Raw genomic sequence first — 15,237 nt, 5'->3', positions numbered from 1 at the left:
TTTTTATCTTAATTTTTGGACAATACAGAGATCCCACTGTTTCGTTGACACTGGTTCACAAACATATGGAAAATTAACCAAAAAAAGGTTCACATATCAATTTACTCATACAAAAAAGTCCCAAGTTGGAAATCTCTTTAAGCGGAAAGTAGTTTAACCAGAACAGACATATAGGTAAGACATACGAGTAAACCAGTATACAGATGTCTATGTACTCCATAGACAAATAACCAGAAATTCAAACACAGAAGTTTATGTGATCAGTGCCAACAGGTTAGTTAATATCCACAATATTTTATTTCCATGACAATAATTCGGATCCAAATAACGTTTTTTTTTTTTTTTTGTATCAATCAATTCCATGCCTAGTTAAAATGGAGGAGATCGATTCTGTTTAACAACCATCCCCTGCAAATCCATGTGAAAGAAAATTTCAATGTCAACAAAAAATCCATTCATCCAGATGACTTCTATCTCATCAATCAAAAGAAATTGGTTCAGAACGGATCACCTCTTCAAGATTCAGAACGGGCCTTGACAATAAAATTCTGGCGACGGATGGGGTTCATCACCACTGGTGGTCCTGCTGTACGAGGCCACGCCTGAAACTTCTTATCAGTTTCTTCATACCATTCCTCGCTCTCAACAGTTCTTGGCGTTGTTCCTGATTTAAGCACGAGTAGAATTAGAGTTGCTAAAACTAAAAGATGCAAAGAAAAGATGATTAAGCTTATTAAAATTCACCTCCGAGTACTTTGTTGTCAGCAACCCAAATACCCATCACGTATGCAAATGCAAAAGATCCCAACACAGACCCAACAATGTATTTTGTTGCCATTGTTTAACTGCACAGATTTAAATAATTAAATGAGATATACACGATTATATGGATGGTAAGATATGCTGATCTAAATGGAGCCTATTTCCTTGACCCGTCGACCTTTTAAAATGTTATTATGACAAGAATACCCCTACATCCGTCCTCAAAGAGAAGAAACTACAGTAGTCACTGCATTAAACAACTCTAACATGATAATCTAATATTCTAACGGGAGTTCACATACAGGTATTGCAGAGAGTGCAGACCCTGTTTCAGCCTAGAAATCCTCAAGTTCCATCTTAGAAGTTAGAACCATGATTCAAAACCTATATCCTTTTCAGGGATGTTAACAAACACTGGCCTGCAGCCCTAAAGAAGCAAAGTCTAAGCCCTCTTGATTTTAATTGATTTCCCTTCTAAACCCTTTAGTTTTACTTATCACACCTAACCTGTAAACTCTAGATACCGCTGCCCTCTATACCCTTTGTTTCAGGATTGTTCTACAATCTAGAGCTGTGACACAGCTGATACCAAATCCTTTAGCCATACATGGCACCATGTTATATAGCCTCTATAAAGTGGTCTAAACCCACTAGAAGCCCTTATAATATCATTCCTAGCATCTCCTAATTAACCTTTTAACCATTACTTTGCCTCAACCTGATCCAATCCACTGCCCCTTGCTATCACAAGTAGGAAACTCAGAGGACATGTCTCTACGTACAGTCTACTCCAAATTTGGATGATGGCTTTAGAAAATCACAGACTACAATCCAAAAGAAGTCAAAATCTTAAACTATTAGTAGGTTGTATCAATCTGATCTGGTTAATGATGGTAATGTCTAGCAGTTCATACATGATACGTCAGTACATGAAATCACAATAAACAAGCTAGAGCATGAAGCAAAAAAGCCCCACAAGGCCACAACTGCATAAGCTATTTAAAGACGAAAACCAAACCAACTAAGCTCTGGCCACTCCATGGAAGCAAGGTTATTTGCAACAGTGTCACTGATCTTGGAATATGGGTGAACAAGTATGTTCAGTGATAAGCCTATATTTTTACATATTTTCATATCTCTAACTTGATGATTTTGGTAATAATGTTTTTGGAATTAGCATGATATTGCACTAATTATGATGAAATTGTCTTGCAAGATGACTTGGAGCATAATTGTGTAATTTTAAGGAGGAATTCAATTTAATTGATCAAGATAATCATAGAGGAAGGACCATGCAGCAATGATGCTCCAGGATGTAGCCATGAAGGAGAGAATCCATTGAAATCGGATTTGATATGTATGCACAAAAAATCGGAAAATTTTCTGTTTTGATATAGTTCTCGTATTTTGGGCATAACTTTCTACTTATAATTAAGATTGCGGTGATTCAAACGGACAATTAAAGATAAGAGATATGGCTACGATTCTTGTGTTTATCACTCAACCTAATTCCACCACTAACCAAATGCAATTCGAGCTAAAAGTTTTGGGTATAGCAGTTGGAAGTATAGAAGAGATAGGAATTCAACTGAGATTAGGACTAAGAGATCTAATTTGTGTTGAATTAGGAGTCTGCATTGAGAAGCAATTGAGGGGGAGGTTGCACTATAAAAAGGACCATAGACTCAAGGCAAAGGGGCACATCCTTAGAGAGAATTCAGTAGAGAAGAGAAGAGGAAGCAGTCTTAGCACATCATAAGAGAAGATGAAACAATTTCAGCACGCCAAAGAGGAGAGAAAGAATCTGAATTCAAGAGGGAGAAATGCTTAGATGTTGCACTTGTCTTCGATCTCCAAAGGCTAAAATTTTCCTTTTATTCTATTCATTCTTTGATGTATTCTTGCTGTGTTTCCCCTTTAATTTTCTTGAATATGTTGAATTTAATGATGTCTGGCTAAATTCTCTTAGCTAGGGTTTAGATGGATTTTGATATTAAGATTATATAGTTATTTGTTCAATCTTTTAATGATTTGATGATTCATGCATGACTGACCAAATGATTGTTATGAATTAGATCCCTAAGCAATAAAAATTGCATGATAGACTATGATATCAAAAGATGATTAGCTCATGTGTGGGAATTAAGGAAGCTTAGTGAGTCGCTTAGTGAGTCAAATCCCCTTCTACGATTAGAGGTCTCCAAAGAAATTAATGCTTATTTTTCCTTTTGACAACTACTTAGAAATTTGATGGTAGAATTGGATTAATAAAGGATTAATATGATTTGAAAAAGCTTATTAATTAATTTAGGGAAATCCACCATCACATGCAAGTAACTTTAATATACCTTAGGGTAATTTTGGTCTTGAGTTGGATTAAATAGGTAATTATGTAACCTTGATTGAATGAAATCTAAACCCTAGTTGCATTCATCCATCAATTCAGTTTTTATTAAGTATTTGGATTTGCATTAATTCTTTTAGTTTTTATTTATTCAATTGATTCACGAGTTCAATTTAGGTTAATTTAAAATTGATTTGGTACTATGATCTAGTCTCTATAGGATTGACACTTTTCTCATCATTATACGCACATTTGACTGAATTAATTGTGCATAAATCACACAACATTCAACCTATATAATCTACTAACCCAGTCTTCCTGATGAAATGAAAATTGTCCAAACGCTAGACATTGCATATTTAAATTCACCTAATAACCCAAAGTCTACATCGCTGCACCAAATAGTATTTGATGGTATCATCTTGAGTAGACATGTTCATGGGCCGGGCTTTGGGCTCAACTTTACACTGTCTCGGGCCTGGGCTTCAGGTTGGGCCCATCAGAATTTTGACAAAAGCCAAGCCCGAGCTTGGCCCATGAACATGTCTAATCTTGAGGAGAGATTCACTACATATTTCTTTGGGTAAAATACAAAAACCTCCCCTGAAGTTTCTGACAATCATAAAAATCTCGCATTGAGTTTCACTTTAGTAAAAACCTCCCCTCTATTTTTGAAAAAAATCAACAAATACCTCCCTTCTGTCACTTTAGTAAAAACCTCCCCTCTGTGCCCTTTCTTCGTATCCTAGTTTTACCTTTTTATATTTGAAGAGAACCGAAGAGGAGCGAACCCAGGAAGAATGACCGGCCCAGGAAGAACGAACTTAGTTTCCCCTTCTCCACTACCTCCAAATATCACAAGTCTGTCATCGTATGACTGTCACGAGGGGAAGGTGGGGTCCCTTCACATTTGGGTTGGGTCCATTTTTCTGTTCTAAGATCCAATATATGAAGGGCATTTACCTTCTTGGAGACATTGGTACCCCTAAAACTATCATCCTATGCCCCCACAAGTACTGCATTGTAGATGTCTTTTGCACTAGGCTGTTGACGAGTAGTTACAAGGGTGCTCCATGCCATTGTTTCAAGATTAAGCATGAGAACATCACTAAAATGCAGCCGTCAACAACAACCCTGAAACTGAAATAGGTAGAAGAAAAAAACAGTAGAAGAAATAAGAATGTAGAATGCAAATGGAAGGTGAACTTTTAGTTCTTGGTAAGGAAATCCAGATTTTCTCTGTTCTGGAATGATCCTAACTAGGTAATTTGCTAGAAAAAAAAAAAAAAAAATAGACCGCAGTCGTCGTCCGGTGAATGGGAGATGACTAGGCATCAAGGATGTGGTCGTACTTTTCTGCTAGAGCTTGAGGAGCTTGGGCTGAACATACTTTTCTACAAAGGTTTCCAAAATGTGGTCATATTGGCCATGTAGAGAGCGTTCAGGAGTGGTGGTGGGTGGTGGGGTTGGCGAGAGTGTTGATGGGTCAAGGTTGTCCGAGGGCAGGAGACATTGTTGCTATTGGGTTTTCTATCGCTACTGTTGTTGCAGCTTGAGTTGTTTCTCCTTGAAGACTTCCCACCACTTGCCAAGGCGCTTGGCAGTGCAACTGGGGATTTTGGAGGTGATTTTCTTCCACTTATTGTCTTACTTGGCTTGGAGAGAAATGACGAGGTTCTGCTCTTCTAGGGTCAAGGAGCCTTTCTTGATACCAGGTTTGAGACAATTCTTCAACCGCTCGAGATAGGATTTGCCCATGCATTGAAAGATGAGGTGCCATTCCTTTGGTCCATATTGCTTAACGTAGGTGCGGAGGAGTCTGTTTGCTTCGGGTTACCATTGTTGCCTCTCCTTCATCTCCTAACCAACATATCTCCTGCTGCTGTAGCTTCTTCTCTTCTGAAGAAGACAAAGATAATCAAGAGGGTCAAGACATGAGAAAGAAAGAGAGAAGTTATGAGATAGTAGCCGGGGCAACAAAGTGAGATATGGGGCAGAGGAGGTGTCAGAAGGGATGGAAAAGACGGGACGAGAGATGAATGATCAGGTACGGTATTTTTCAAATAAGTCAGATGAATGAAGTGTAAGGGTAAAAATGCATTTCTATACGATTTTCGTCTTGATCGTTAACGAAAGGGAGGTATCTGTTGATTTTTTCGAAAATAAAGTGGATGTTTTTGCTGAAGTGAAACTATAGGGGAGGTTTTTGTATTTTACCCCATAATTTTTCATTTCTCTTTTTCCAGAATCTTTCTTGTCTTACATGTGTTCGTTTTATTTGCTTATAGGAGAAGGCAAGCATTAATCAAGTTCGATTCCTAATCCATCATTGAAGCTCCTATCTTGGCAAGAAGCATATATTATCACAACAGTAAATCAAAGCACTCCCCTCGTCTAATAAACAGAACCTCATAATTTCTTAGGTGATAAACACAACATAAGCATCCAAATTCATTTTGGGATTAAATGTTGTCAATCATACTCATTTGGCAAACCTTCAAATGAAGCAAGTTGCATTCGACTGCTTGTCAGTTTCTCTATATATATACTTAACTGCAGAAAATTTGTACCGCAGAGACCAGAAAGAACGCAAGAACACGAAAGTAACGAATAGGAGAGCTTAATCTTCAAAACAAGAGAAAAACCTAAAATCCTTGATTCACGTTCAACACTAAAGATCGAAGCAAAGACTAAGAAGAAGTTGAAAGAAAAAAACAATGAAGATAATGAGAGCTTAATCGAAGACTAAGTAACAGAAGGGGAGAAAAGGAGAGAACAGATCTAAAACTCACCGTGATCTGAAGAGCTTTGACTGGATCTGAGTCGGCGAGCGGAGAAGAAGGATTGGTTGGTGACGTGCGGAACTTCTTTTAGGGAGGTTTTGTTAACAAGTGGAGATATAATATTGCTCATTTGTTCATGTTTTCCTAGGCAACTCTTGTAGTAAAATGGCTTAAATGAGCGGAGAACTCTCTACGTGTCCACTCAGCGGCGCCCACAGAATCTTTGCGTTGACTATCATTTCAACCAATGAGCATCGAGCACGTTACGTTACAAAGCGTGGGTGCTCGCCCATGATCATATTCCTACGCCGTGATGAATTTCAAACTGCTGGTCCGTTTTGTTTGCAGTCGGAATCGGAATGGGAATTCCGAATTCCCCTTCCTGTTTGATTAGGACGGGAATCAAAATCAGATTTCATAAGATGCGTCCGTGCAAAATAGAAATATGATTTGGAGGATTTAAGTCAATTGCCGTTTTTTAAGTAAAATGAATTTTCATTCCGGAGGTGTTTTTAGTTTCTTTCTTATTGTCTAAAATGAGATTTTCATTCCCAAGTCGATGCTAGGAGGGTGGCCTTCCCTTACGCCCCATTTGTTTACGGCTATCTTGGGGTGGGAAAGTTGATCAATGGGAACGTTGACCAATTTTTTTATGTTCTTTTGCATATGTATGTGAGATCCATGGAAAATATATATTCTCCTGCGTGAATATTTTGGCCATTTATTTAGGAAAATTTACCCATATCAGAAGTGGATAAGTTTCTTTCCCATTGTAGAGAGCAATAGACTGACTTTTATTCAAAAAAATATACCATCAACGAAACACTTACCTGAGTAAGTTTCAATTAAAAAAAACATGGATAAATAAATTTACCTGAATAAATTTTACCTAGGAAACACCTATCCGGTAAGTGAATTCACCTAGGTAAATAAGATAGCGGTAAACGAATGGAGCTTAAATGAGAGAAAGACATTTCAACAGGCCATTCCAATTTATATTGATCAACCCAAAATGCTCCAAGTAGAAATAGCAAGAGTACCAAATACAATACAAATGTGGATGACTTGGGTAAAGCATGGAGCTGTACTTTCATTTATGGAGAACCAAAGAGGGCAAAAAGAAAGTTGTTTATGAAAAATGGGAAAGGCTAGCAGCATTAGTGAAGAGGCCTTGGCTTTGTTTGGGAGATTTGAATTTAATTTTCTATCAGGATGAGAAGGAAGGAGGAAAATGTGTAATCAACACTATTTACAAAAGAATAGGTAGCCCCTTAAAAATTGTGGTTTATAGGAACTCAAGAGCTATGGTCCTTTTACTTGAACAAGTAGAACAGTGAATAACCAGTTAATCACAGCAAGATTAGATATAGCCTTGTGCAATGGGGAATGGGCAGGTTTGATTCACCAAGCTAAAGGTAGAATTCTATGTGCTCTGGATTCTGATCATACACCTTTATGTGTAAACACCGAGAAAATGAAGGTTTGGAGGAGAAGGCCGGTTCAAGTTTGAAGAGATGTGGTCAAACCATGAGGACTGTGAAAAAGTTATTAAGGAGAATGGGAGGCTGAAACCTCTGGGCCTATGAGAGAGTTTGAATAATAAAATTTAAAAGGTAGAGAGGGCCCTAAAAAAGTGGAACAAGGAGACTTTTGGAAACCTTACCTTATGTTTGGTTTGAAGGAAAAGGTAGGGAAACATATATTAGGTTTGTGAATGTTTCCCTATCTTTCCCTACTTTTTCCTTCAAACCAAACACAGCATTAATGAAAGGATAGTAGAAATCAGGAATAGCCTTATCAAGGAGGAAGGCAAAGATAGAAAACATTTGGATTTAGAAAATATAAAAAAGTTAAGAAAGGATTTGGATGTTTTGTTAAAAAGGGAAGAGATATTTTGGCACCAAAAATCCAGAGTAAATTGGTTAGCCTATGGGGACGAAAATACAAAATACTTCCATGCTATAACTCAGAAGAGTGTAAGGAACATAATAGTAAGAATAAAAAATCAACAAGGGTATTGGAAGGAGAATTTAGAGGATGTGGAAGATTGTACCAATGAGTATTTTAGAGATATTTTCAAAAGTTCCAATCTTGAAAATATAGAAGAGTGTGTAGCAAACTTAGAAGTTGTTCTAAATGAAGATGACTGAATTGTTTTGGAAATAGAGGTTGCCACTGAAGATATCAAAGATATTTTGTTTAAATGAAGATGACTGAATTGTTCTAAATGAAGATGACTGAATCCAAGGAAATCCCTAGGACCATATGGCTTTCCAAACCTCTTCTTTCAAAAGTATTGGAGTATTGTTGGACTTGAAATAGACAAAAACTATGAAGTTATTCTTTCACACTAAGAAAATTCCAAATGATTTAAACTCAACCTTTATTGCTTTAATCCCAAAAGTCAAAAACCATAAATTCCTGAATCAATATAGACCTATTAGTCTGTGTAACACTGTATAAAATTATTGCAAAAATTTTGGCTAATAGGGTCAAACTTCTATTAAACAAACTCATAAGCCCAAACCAAAGTGCCTTCACTCCAGGGAGATAAATTAAGGATAATATCCTCATTGCTCATGAAGTAGTTGGTTTCATGAAAAAAACGAGAGGAAAAAAAAGTGGATTGCTCTGAAGTTGGATATGAGTGAGGCTTATGATAGGGTAGAATGGGATTTTATCAAGAAAGTAATGGAAAAGTTGGGGTTTGGCAATGTTGGATTGAATGGACTATGGAGTGTGTGACATCTATGTCCTACAAAATTCTGATAAATGAGGCTTTAGGGGAAATCCTAATACTAGAAAGGGGCTTGAGGCAGGGGGACCCTCTATCTCCTTATCTTTTCTTACTAGTTTCAGAAGTTTTATCTACAAAATTGATAAATCTGGTGAATTCAAATCAGCTATATGGCATTAAATTAAATAGAGACTGCCCAGTGATTTCACACTTATTTTTTATAGATGACAGCTATCTATTCACTAAAGCAAATCCAGAAAAGGGGCAGATTCTCCTGGACACTATCCACAACTATGAACAGGCTTTTGGTCAATAGGTAAATCTGGAAAATTTTGAGATTTTCTTCAGTTCAAATTTACACCCAAAACTTCAGAGATTGCTAGCAAAATCCCTAGGAATGAAAAGAGTAGAAGCCCCTTCCAGTTATCTGGATCTTCACACAGCCATTGGGAAGTCAAAAAACAAAAAAAATCTGTGTTTGGGCATAGTAGAAAGAATGGTGAAAAGAATGAAAAACTAACAAGAACTTCTCCTCTCCCAAGTTGGTAAAGAGATTTTAATTAAATCAATTATAACAGCCATACCTCCCCACACCATGTCATGTTTTCTTCTTTCAAAAACCACCTGTGAATTATTTTCTAGAATTCAAAGACATTTCTGGTGGAACAATGGTAACTCAAATAAAAAAGTACATTGGGTAAGCTGGTCAAATGTGTGCAGAAACAAATTAGATGAAGGGGATTTAGGGATCCCTACAGCTTTAACCTTTTCCTCCTTGCAAAGCAAGCTTGGAGGCTTTGTATTGATAATGAGAGCCTTTGGGAAAAAATTATAAGGGCAAAATACTTGAAAGGAAAATTCCTCCTAAACAATAACCTCCAAAAAGAGGTTCTTGGGGTTGGCAGAGTATTCTGGCGGCAAAGGAAATTTTAAAAGGTGGGGCTTGTTGGGCAGATAACAAGGGAGATAAGATTAAAATTTGGGAAGAACCCTAGGTTTCAAAATCCAAGGTCCTAGACCTTTATGGGACGTTCTTTTTTCGGATTTTGAGAGGGGGGAAAGTTGGTCAATGGGATTTTGGTTCCCATTGACTAAGAATCCCATGTTCTTTTTTCAGGTTTATGTGGGGATTAGGAAAAGTTTATTTTCCTGGGTATCACTTACGGTAAGTGATACCCATCTCCTAGGCGGGTAAATAACTTTTCCACTTAGGGGGAAAGTTGTCAATACTTGAATGGGACAAAAATGCCATTTTTAATAATGGATTTTTATAGCTAAAATGGTCATTGCCTTATTTACATGAGAAATACAAGAACATGGGTAAATGCACTTACCTGGGTAAGTGTTTTCCAGGAAAAACTTACCGAGATAACTGCATTTATCTGGGTAAATAACTTACGAAAAGTAAATGGGGCCTTAAATGAAAATCTGGTAATTTTTTAGCAAAGCATTTGAATTAAGATTCTACCAATGCTCTAGTAGAAGAAAGGAGTAGAAGTAGAACTTTGGAGGAAGGCCATTGGAAAGCTCTATGGAAGACTAAAACTGATCCAAAAATAAAAAATTTCCATTGTGGAAATGCTTCTGGGGGCTTTGGCAGTAAAAGAAAATAAAAAAATGTCCTACGTATTCCAAAGAAAGTGAATCAGTAGCTCAATGCCTTGCTTTTTTGTGATCACACAAAAACCACTTGGTTTCCAAGTAGGTTAAACTTACGAATAGAAAATTTTTCTTTTTTTTTTTTTTTTTTGGACTGTGGTTTAAATGGTGGGTTGATCAATGCTTACCTCAAAAGGAAAAAGAGCAAGAGTTTCTGGTTTCTTCAATTATCATTTGGTCAATTTGGAAAAATAGGAATGATTTCATTTTTTAAAATGTACTCATAGATCTTCATCCAGGAGTTTGCCTCAAAGTGGATCCTGGGTTGTATGTACAGGCATGCCCGAAGTGGATCCAGGAGCTTGCCTCAAAAGATATTCGTCCTGTTTTTTCTAGTTATTTAAATTAAAGTTTATTACCAAAAAAAAAAACAATACAAATGGACACTCAAAACAACAAGGCTGTTGACACTATCTCATGGTAAAATAAAGATAAAGCCTTTGTTTTGGTCACTTGTATTTTAATAATGTTTTCCAACGTGATGGGCTGTGTCCACTTTTCTGTTTGTTTTAGCCCAATAACCCCATTTAATTTGTATTCAAAATAAGGGAAAATTCTGGATTAGTACCCTGTACTTTGGGCTTAATGTCACTTTGGTCCCTCAAACATTAAAATGCGATAATTCAGCACCCAAACTTTTAAAATGTGATAATCTAGTACTTGTTGTTAACTACCTGTTAACCAGCCGTTAAGTGGCATTTGAAAAAGGCACAAATACCCTTCGAGTGTCATCTAATGTTCTTTATCAGCCATTTAAGCATTGACAAAAAATTAACAGGTCAAAAACCTTTCCTCTTCTATTCAAGAAATTTGGAGTCACCAGAATGCCCACAAAAACTTGACCCCAACTTTCTTGAATGGAGAAGGCAAGGATTTGAGATTATTAATTTTTTGTCAGCGTTTAGATGGTTGATAAGAAAAATTAAATGACACTTGAAGGGCATGTGTCTTTTTCAAATGTCACTTAACGATAGATTAACATTTGATTAACGGCAAGTACTAGATTGTCACGTTTTAAAAGTTTGGGTATTAAATTGTTGCATTTTAAAGTTTGGGGACCAAAGTGGGACTAGGCCCAAAATACATGGTATTAATCGGAAATTTTTTCTAAAATTAAAAAAGAGTTAATATCCAATATATTTAGAAAATAGAAAACTACTTAAATGTACCCTGGACTTTTCAAAGCCTACTTCTACATATTAACTTTTCAAAAGTTAAGCTAAGGGATAAAAAGTAAAAGACATACATCTTTAAATGTAAATTAAATTTTCTTCTTCTTGAACCTTGTCCATGGCATAAATCTGGTTCAAATGGTACGACACTGGAACGTCTATCCTTTGAGAGAACTTGTACTGGTTGCAGTAGTAATGTAGCAACAGCTGAACCGAGCTGTGACAACCTGAGAACTCAGGCATACTGGGGAGATGGAGCACCTAAGGATTGAACACAAAGGGCGATGTCGAGCCAACACTGCGTGAGCCTATCAAATCAGTCTGCATTGAGACTCACATCGGAGATTGCAAATGATGTGTTTGTTACTTGAGCGGTTAGGTTAAGGAGGAGGGCTTCAATGTCTTTGTTGTTTGTTGAGTTGTTGATGGGTTGTGGGTCGTATTTGAGAGCGAGATGAGGAGAGGGGAGGATGTTGAGTGGCAGCAACAAAGGAGGCATAAGGAGAGAACAAGTGACGAGAGAGAGAGAGAGAACAAAATCCATGTTCACTCTAATTCACACACAGGCGTGTGTTTGGTTGGTCAGGAGTGCCAAGTTTAGGAAAATGTGTTTTGTATTATGAGAACATTTAAAATAAAGTATTAACATATTGATATTATAAAAACATTTGGAGTAAGGTATCTATTAACGGTTCTAAATGGTCCATTAACACTAACAATGGTCCTGGTATCATTGATAGCCTAATTAACAGTGGTCCTGTATATGTTATGTGAGACCATCAACAAGGTATGTACAAGTAGATTTTAAAAGTTCAGGATAAATTTAAGTAATTTCTGTACAGAGTATATTTGAATAATTAACCTAATTAAAAATTCCACCATAACGATGACCCTCATTTTTTGTAGGTAAAATCCCCCCAAAAGGGTGCTTATAATTTCCATAACTGGCAAGGGTATATTTCAAGACTTACATTGGAGATCGCAAATTTCAAGACAACTCTTGACAATCAGTAATTTTTGAAATTCGACTCCAAAAAAAGAAGAGCAACTCTTAGAATTCATTCATTGAAAATATAGGTAAAGAAGCATTTTTTTCAGCTTTTAAGGATAGATCATAGAGCTAGGCTCAGTTGCGCCTTTCAAACACATGGCTGTGTACGTAGGGGTGTCAATTTGACTGAATTTGGTCCAATCAGATCCAGTCCAATTTGAGCCCATTATAAATGGACAGCGTCCAATTCAATCCAATGAATGTTTTGGACTAATTTGAACCAATCCAATTCAATGTCTGTACTGTCCAATCTGTTCAAATTCATTTTGATTTAGATTGGTTTCAATCCAAACCCAGTCCATTGACATATATTCTTATGTCAATGAACCAGATATTAGCTCAAACCAACCCAATCCAATATAAATTTGTTACAGATGGATCAGATCCAATCCAATCTAATAAATATTTTGGAGCGGATTGGTCCAATCCAATATATCTTGTTGGTCCATCCAATCCGTCCCTTGTGTGTATGTTTATATTCGTAGAAGCCCGAGCTGATAAACATGGCCCCTATACCAGCTCATGACGAAATAGTCGTCTTTTTAATGTGATAAAACGGATTGGAGTTACAGGATCATTTAGACTAATTCCAAAAGTGTTTTCCCAACATGTCATTTTCATCTTACCTTAAATTCTCAAAATTTAGAAAAGGGCATAGTTATTGCTTCTATTTTATAACAAATCAAAGAGAAGAATCATTAAAATAAGTCAAGATGTTAAGATAGCACCCCACAGTCACAAAATGATCAAATAAAAAAACAAGGGAAAATACAAAGCTTTCAGAAAAATCTCTTTTAATACATCATCCACCTACTACAAGATCAATGCAAACCTAAAAATTCTGGACGTGAAATCACCTTGTCCACTGTCAAATGGATAATATGTGCACATAGTCTCTCCATGCTTCTATAACTCCCATCAAACTACCTTCTATTTCTTTCTCTCCAAAGACTACAGCAAGTAGCAAAGGAATGCACCTCCAGAAAATATTAGCCTTACCTTGAGTGTGCGGCCATGTGAAAATCCTCCATGCGGATTAATAGGCTTATATGCTTGTAACAGGAACAGTGAATAGAAAGATTGCAAGAAATAAATAGGCGCCTCACATCTTCAATAATGTTGCACATGCAGTGTAAACAATCTTGAAACCCCTCTTCTTCAAATGGTCAATTGCAAGGATGCTATACAGAGCGACCAACCAATAAAAAGCTTCTATTCTTCTTTTTTCATGAAAAAAAAAAAAAACAAACTTCTGCTCTTCAAGGAATAGAATTATCACAATCCCACCTCTCACATTAGAACAGCCCACCTTGCATCGTTCTCCATAAGGCAAAATTTGTTCTGTTTTTACTCAATAATACAAGACACTTCAACAAAGTCTTCTGAATTTCAGAGTTCAGACACCATGCCACTTGGTTACCATTTCAAGCATTCACTGATGGTGCTATACATGGAATTCCACCTGTTGTCTTGGATGCAAGTAACATAATTTCTAAACATCAACCATCTTCCCAAAATCTCATTTTAGACCCCTCCCTAACCATAAATTTGGTAAACGCCACAAAAGACTAGGAAAAAAATGATCCCCTTCCACTGATCCACCCCATAAGACACTGATACCTTCCCATCCCATATTTACACAGTATACTAGTAGGTTTGCCATCACAGACTAGATAAATGTGATCCAACCGCAAAGAGATAAATATCTGCATTTCAAACCTGCTAGCTTCCTATCAATTCTATCCAGAATAGCTTCCAATGTAGTAATTGCTATTATAAATATTATTCTTTAACATGTATCTATTTGGTTTTCATTTCCCCAACCAAACCCAGCAAAAACCCCAGATCAACCATCATATCCTTCAGCACAAATCTGACTTAACGGCCAGAGGGTTATTTGTCGCAAAGTAAAAGTTAAGGGGGCTTTTGTCACAAATGAAAGTTCAGGGGGAGAAATGTCACTGATCCCATAGTACAGGGGATCTTTGCAATTTGCCCTTCATTTATTTATTTTTCTATTTATTTACTTATTTATTTATTTCAATAAGTAGGGTGAGATTCAAGTTTCAAAATGGATTTCAACAGTCGTCTGGACTTTGATGGAAGTAGTCAAGGTAACCCAGACCCATCTGGTATAGGAGGGATGTTGAGAGATAAAGACAGTAACATTCTAGCCTTATTCTCTGGTCCAGTAGGAATAGGAGACTCTGATAGGGCTGAACTACGAGCGGCTATACAAGGTATGCAGATTGCAAGCCAACTTGGTGTGGAGAATCTAATAATTGAAGGAGACTCTAGAGTCATTGTGGGATGCTTGACAGATCCGGGTTCAGTCATATGGTGCAACAGAGACCTAAAGAAAGCTAACTGGTTAACAAGGGACATGAATGTTAGCTCACACTGGGTGAGCAGATGGGCAAATGCATTTAACTGGTTATCTTGCCAAGCAAGGGGAAAATAGAGAACATCTGTACTGGGCCTGCTTTGCAATGTTGTTTCTTTCTAGTGTTTTGATGTAATTTTCACTCTTTAAAGAGAGGTTGTGCCTTGCGCCTCTCTTTAGGATGCTTGTAAGAGCCTCCATCTTTTGCTGATAAAATTATCTTTCAATTATAAAAAAAAAAAAGTAAAAACAGAAGGATCAAATGTATCACTCAAAAATATTAAAAAGAATAAGTGGCATAGTGATAAAGAAGACTTTGTATATCATGCACGAAACAACAAAAAAA

General features: G+C 36.8%; 1 protein-coding gene across 3 annotated transcripts; it reads right to left on the bottom strand.

The window, feature by feature from the left end:
• Positions 1–73: 73 nt before the first annotated feature.
• Positions 74–6,019, bottom strand: LOC148844862 (uncharacterized). 3 transcript variants are annotated; one of them, XM_088952669.1, is made up of 4 exons: positions 5,899–6,019; positions 745–845; positions 512–664; positions 74–408 (listed from the first exon to the last, which is right to left on the bottom strand). In XM_088952669.1, exons 2-3 carry the CDS (start codon positions 836–838, stop codon positions 516–518), a joined length of 243 nt encoding a protein of 80 aa, XP_088808795.1. In that variant the 5' UTR covers positions 839–845; positions 5,899–6,019; the 3' UTR covers positions 74–408; positions 512–515. The 3 variants fall into 3 exon arrangements, with proteins under 3 accessions (XP_088808795.1, XP_088808797.1, XP_088808796.1); XM_088952671.1 differs by lacking the exon at positions 5,899–6,019 and adding an exon at positions 5,661–5,679; XM_088952670.1 differs by lacking the exon at positions 5,899–6,019 and adding an exon at positions 3,862–4,015.
• Positions 6,020–15,237: the final 9,218 nt, after the last annotated feature.

Source organism: Nelumbo lutea, chromosome 7 (genome assembly GCF_056320005.1).
Source record: "Nelumbo lutea isolate HS-2025 chromosome 7, American lotus-T2T, whole genome shotgun sequence".
Taxonomy (NCBI): Eukaryota; Viridiplantae; Streptophyta; class Magnoliopsida; order Proteales; family Nelumbonaceae; genus Nelumbo; species Nelumbo lutea.
This window is presented reverse-complemented; position numbering and strand designations above follow the sequence as displayed.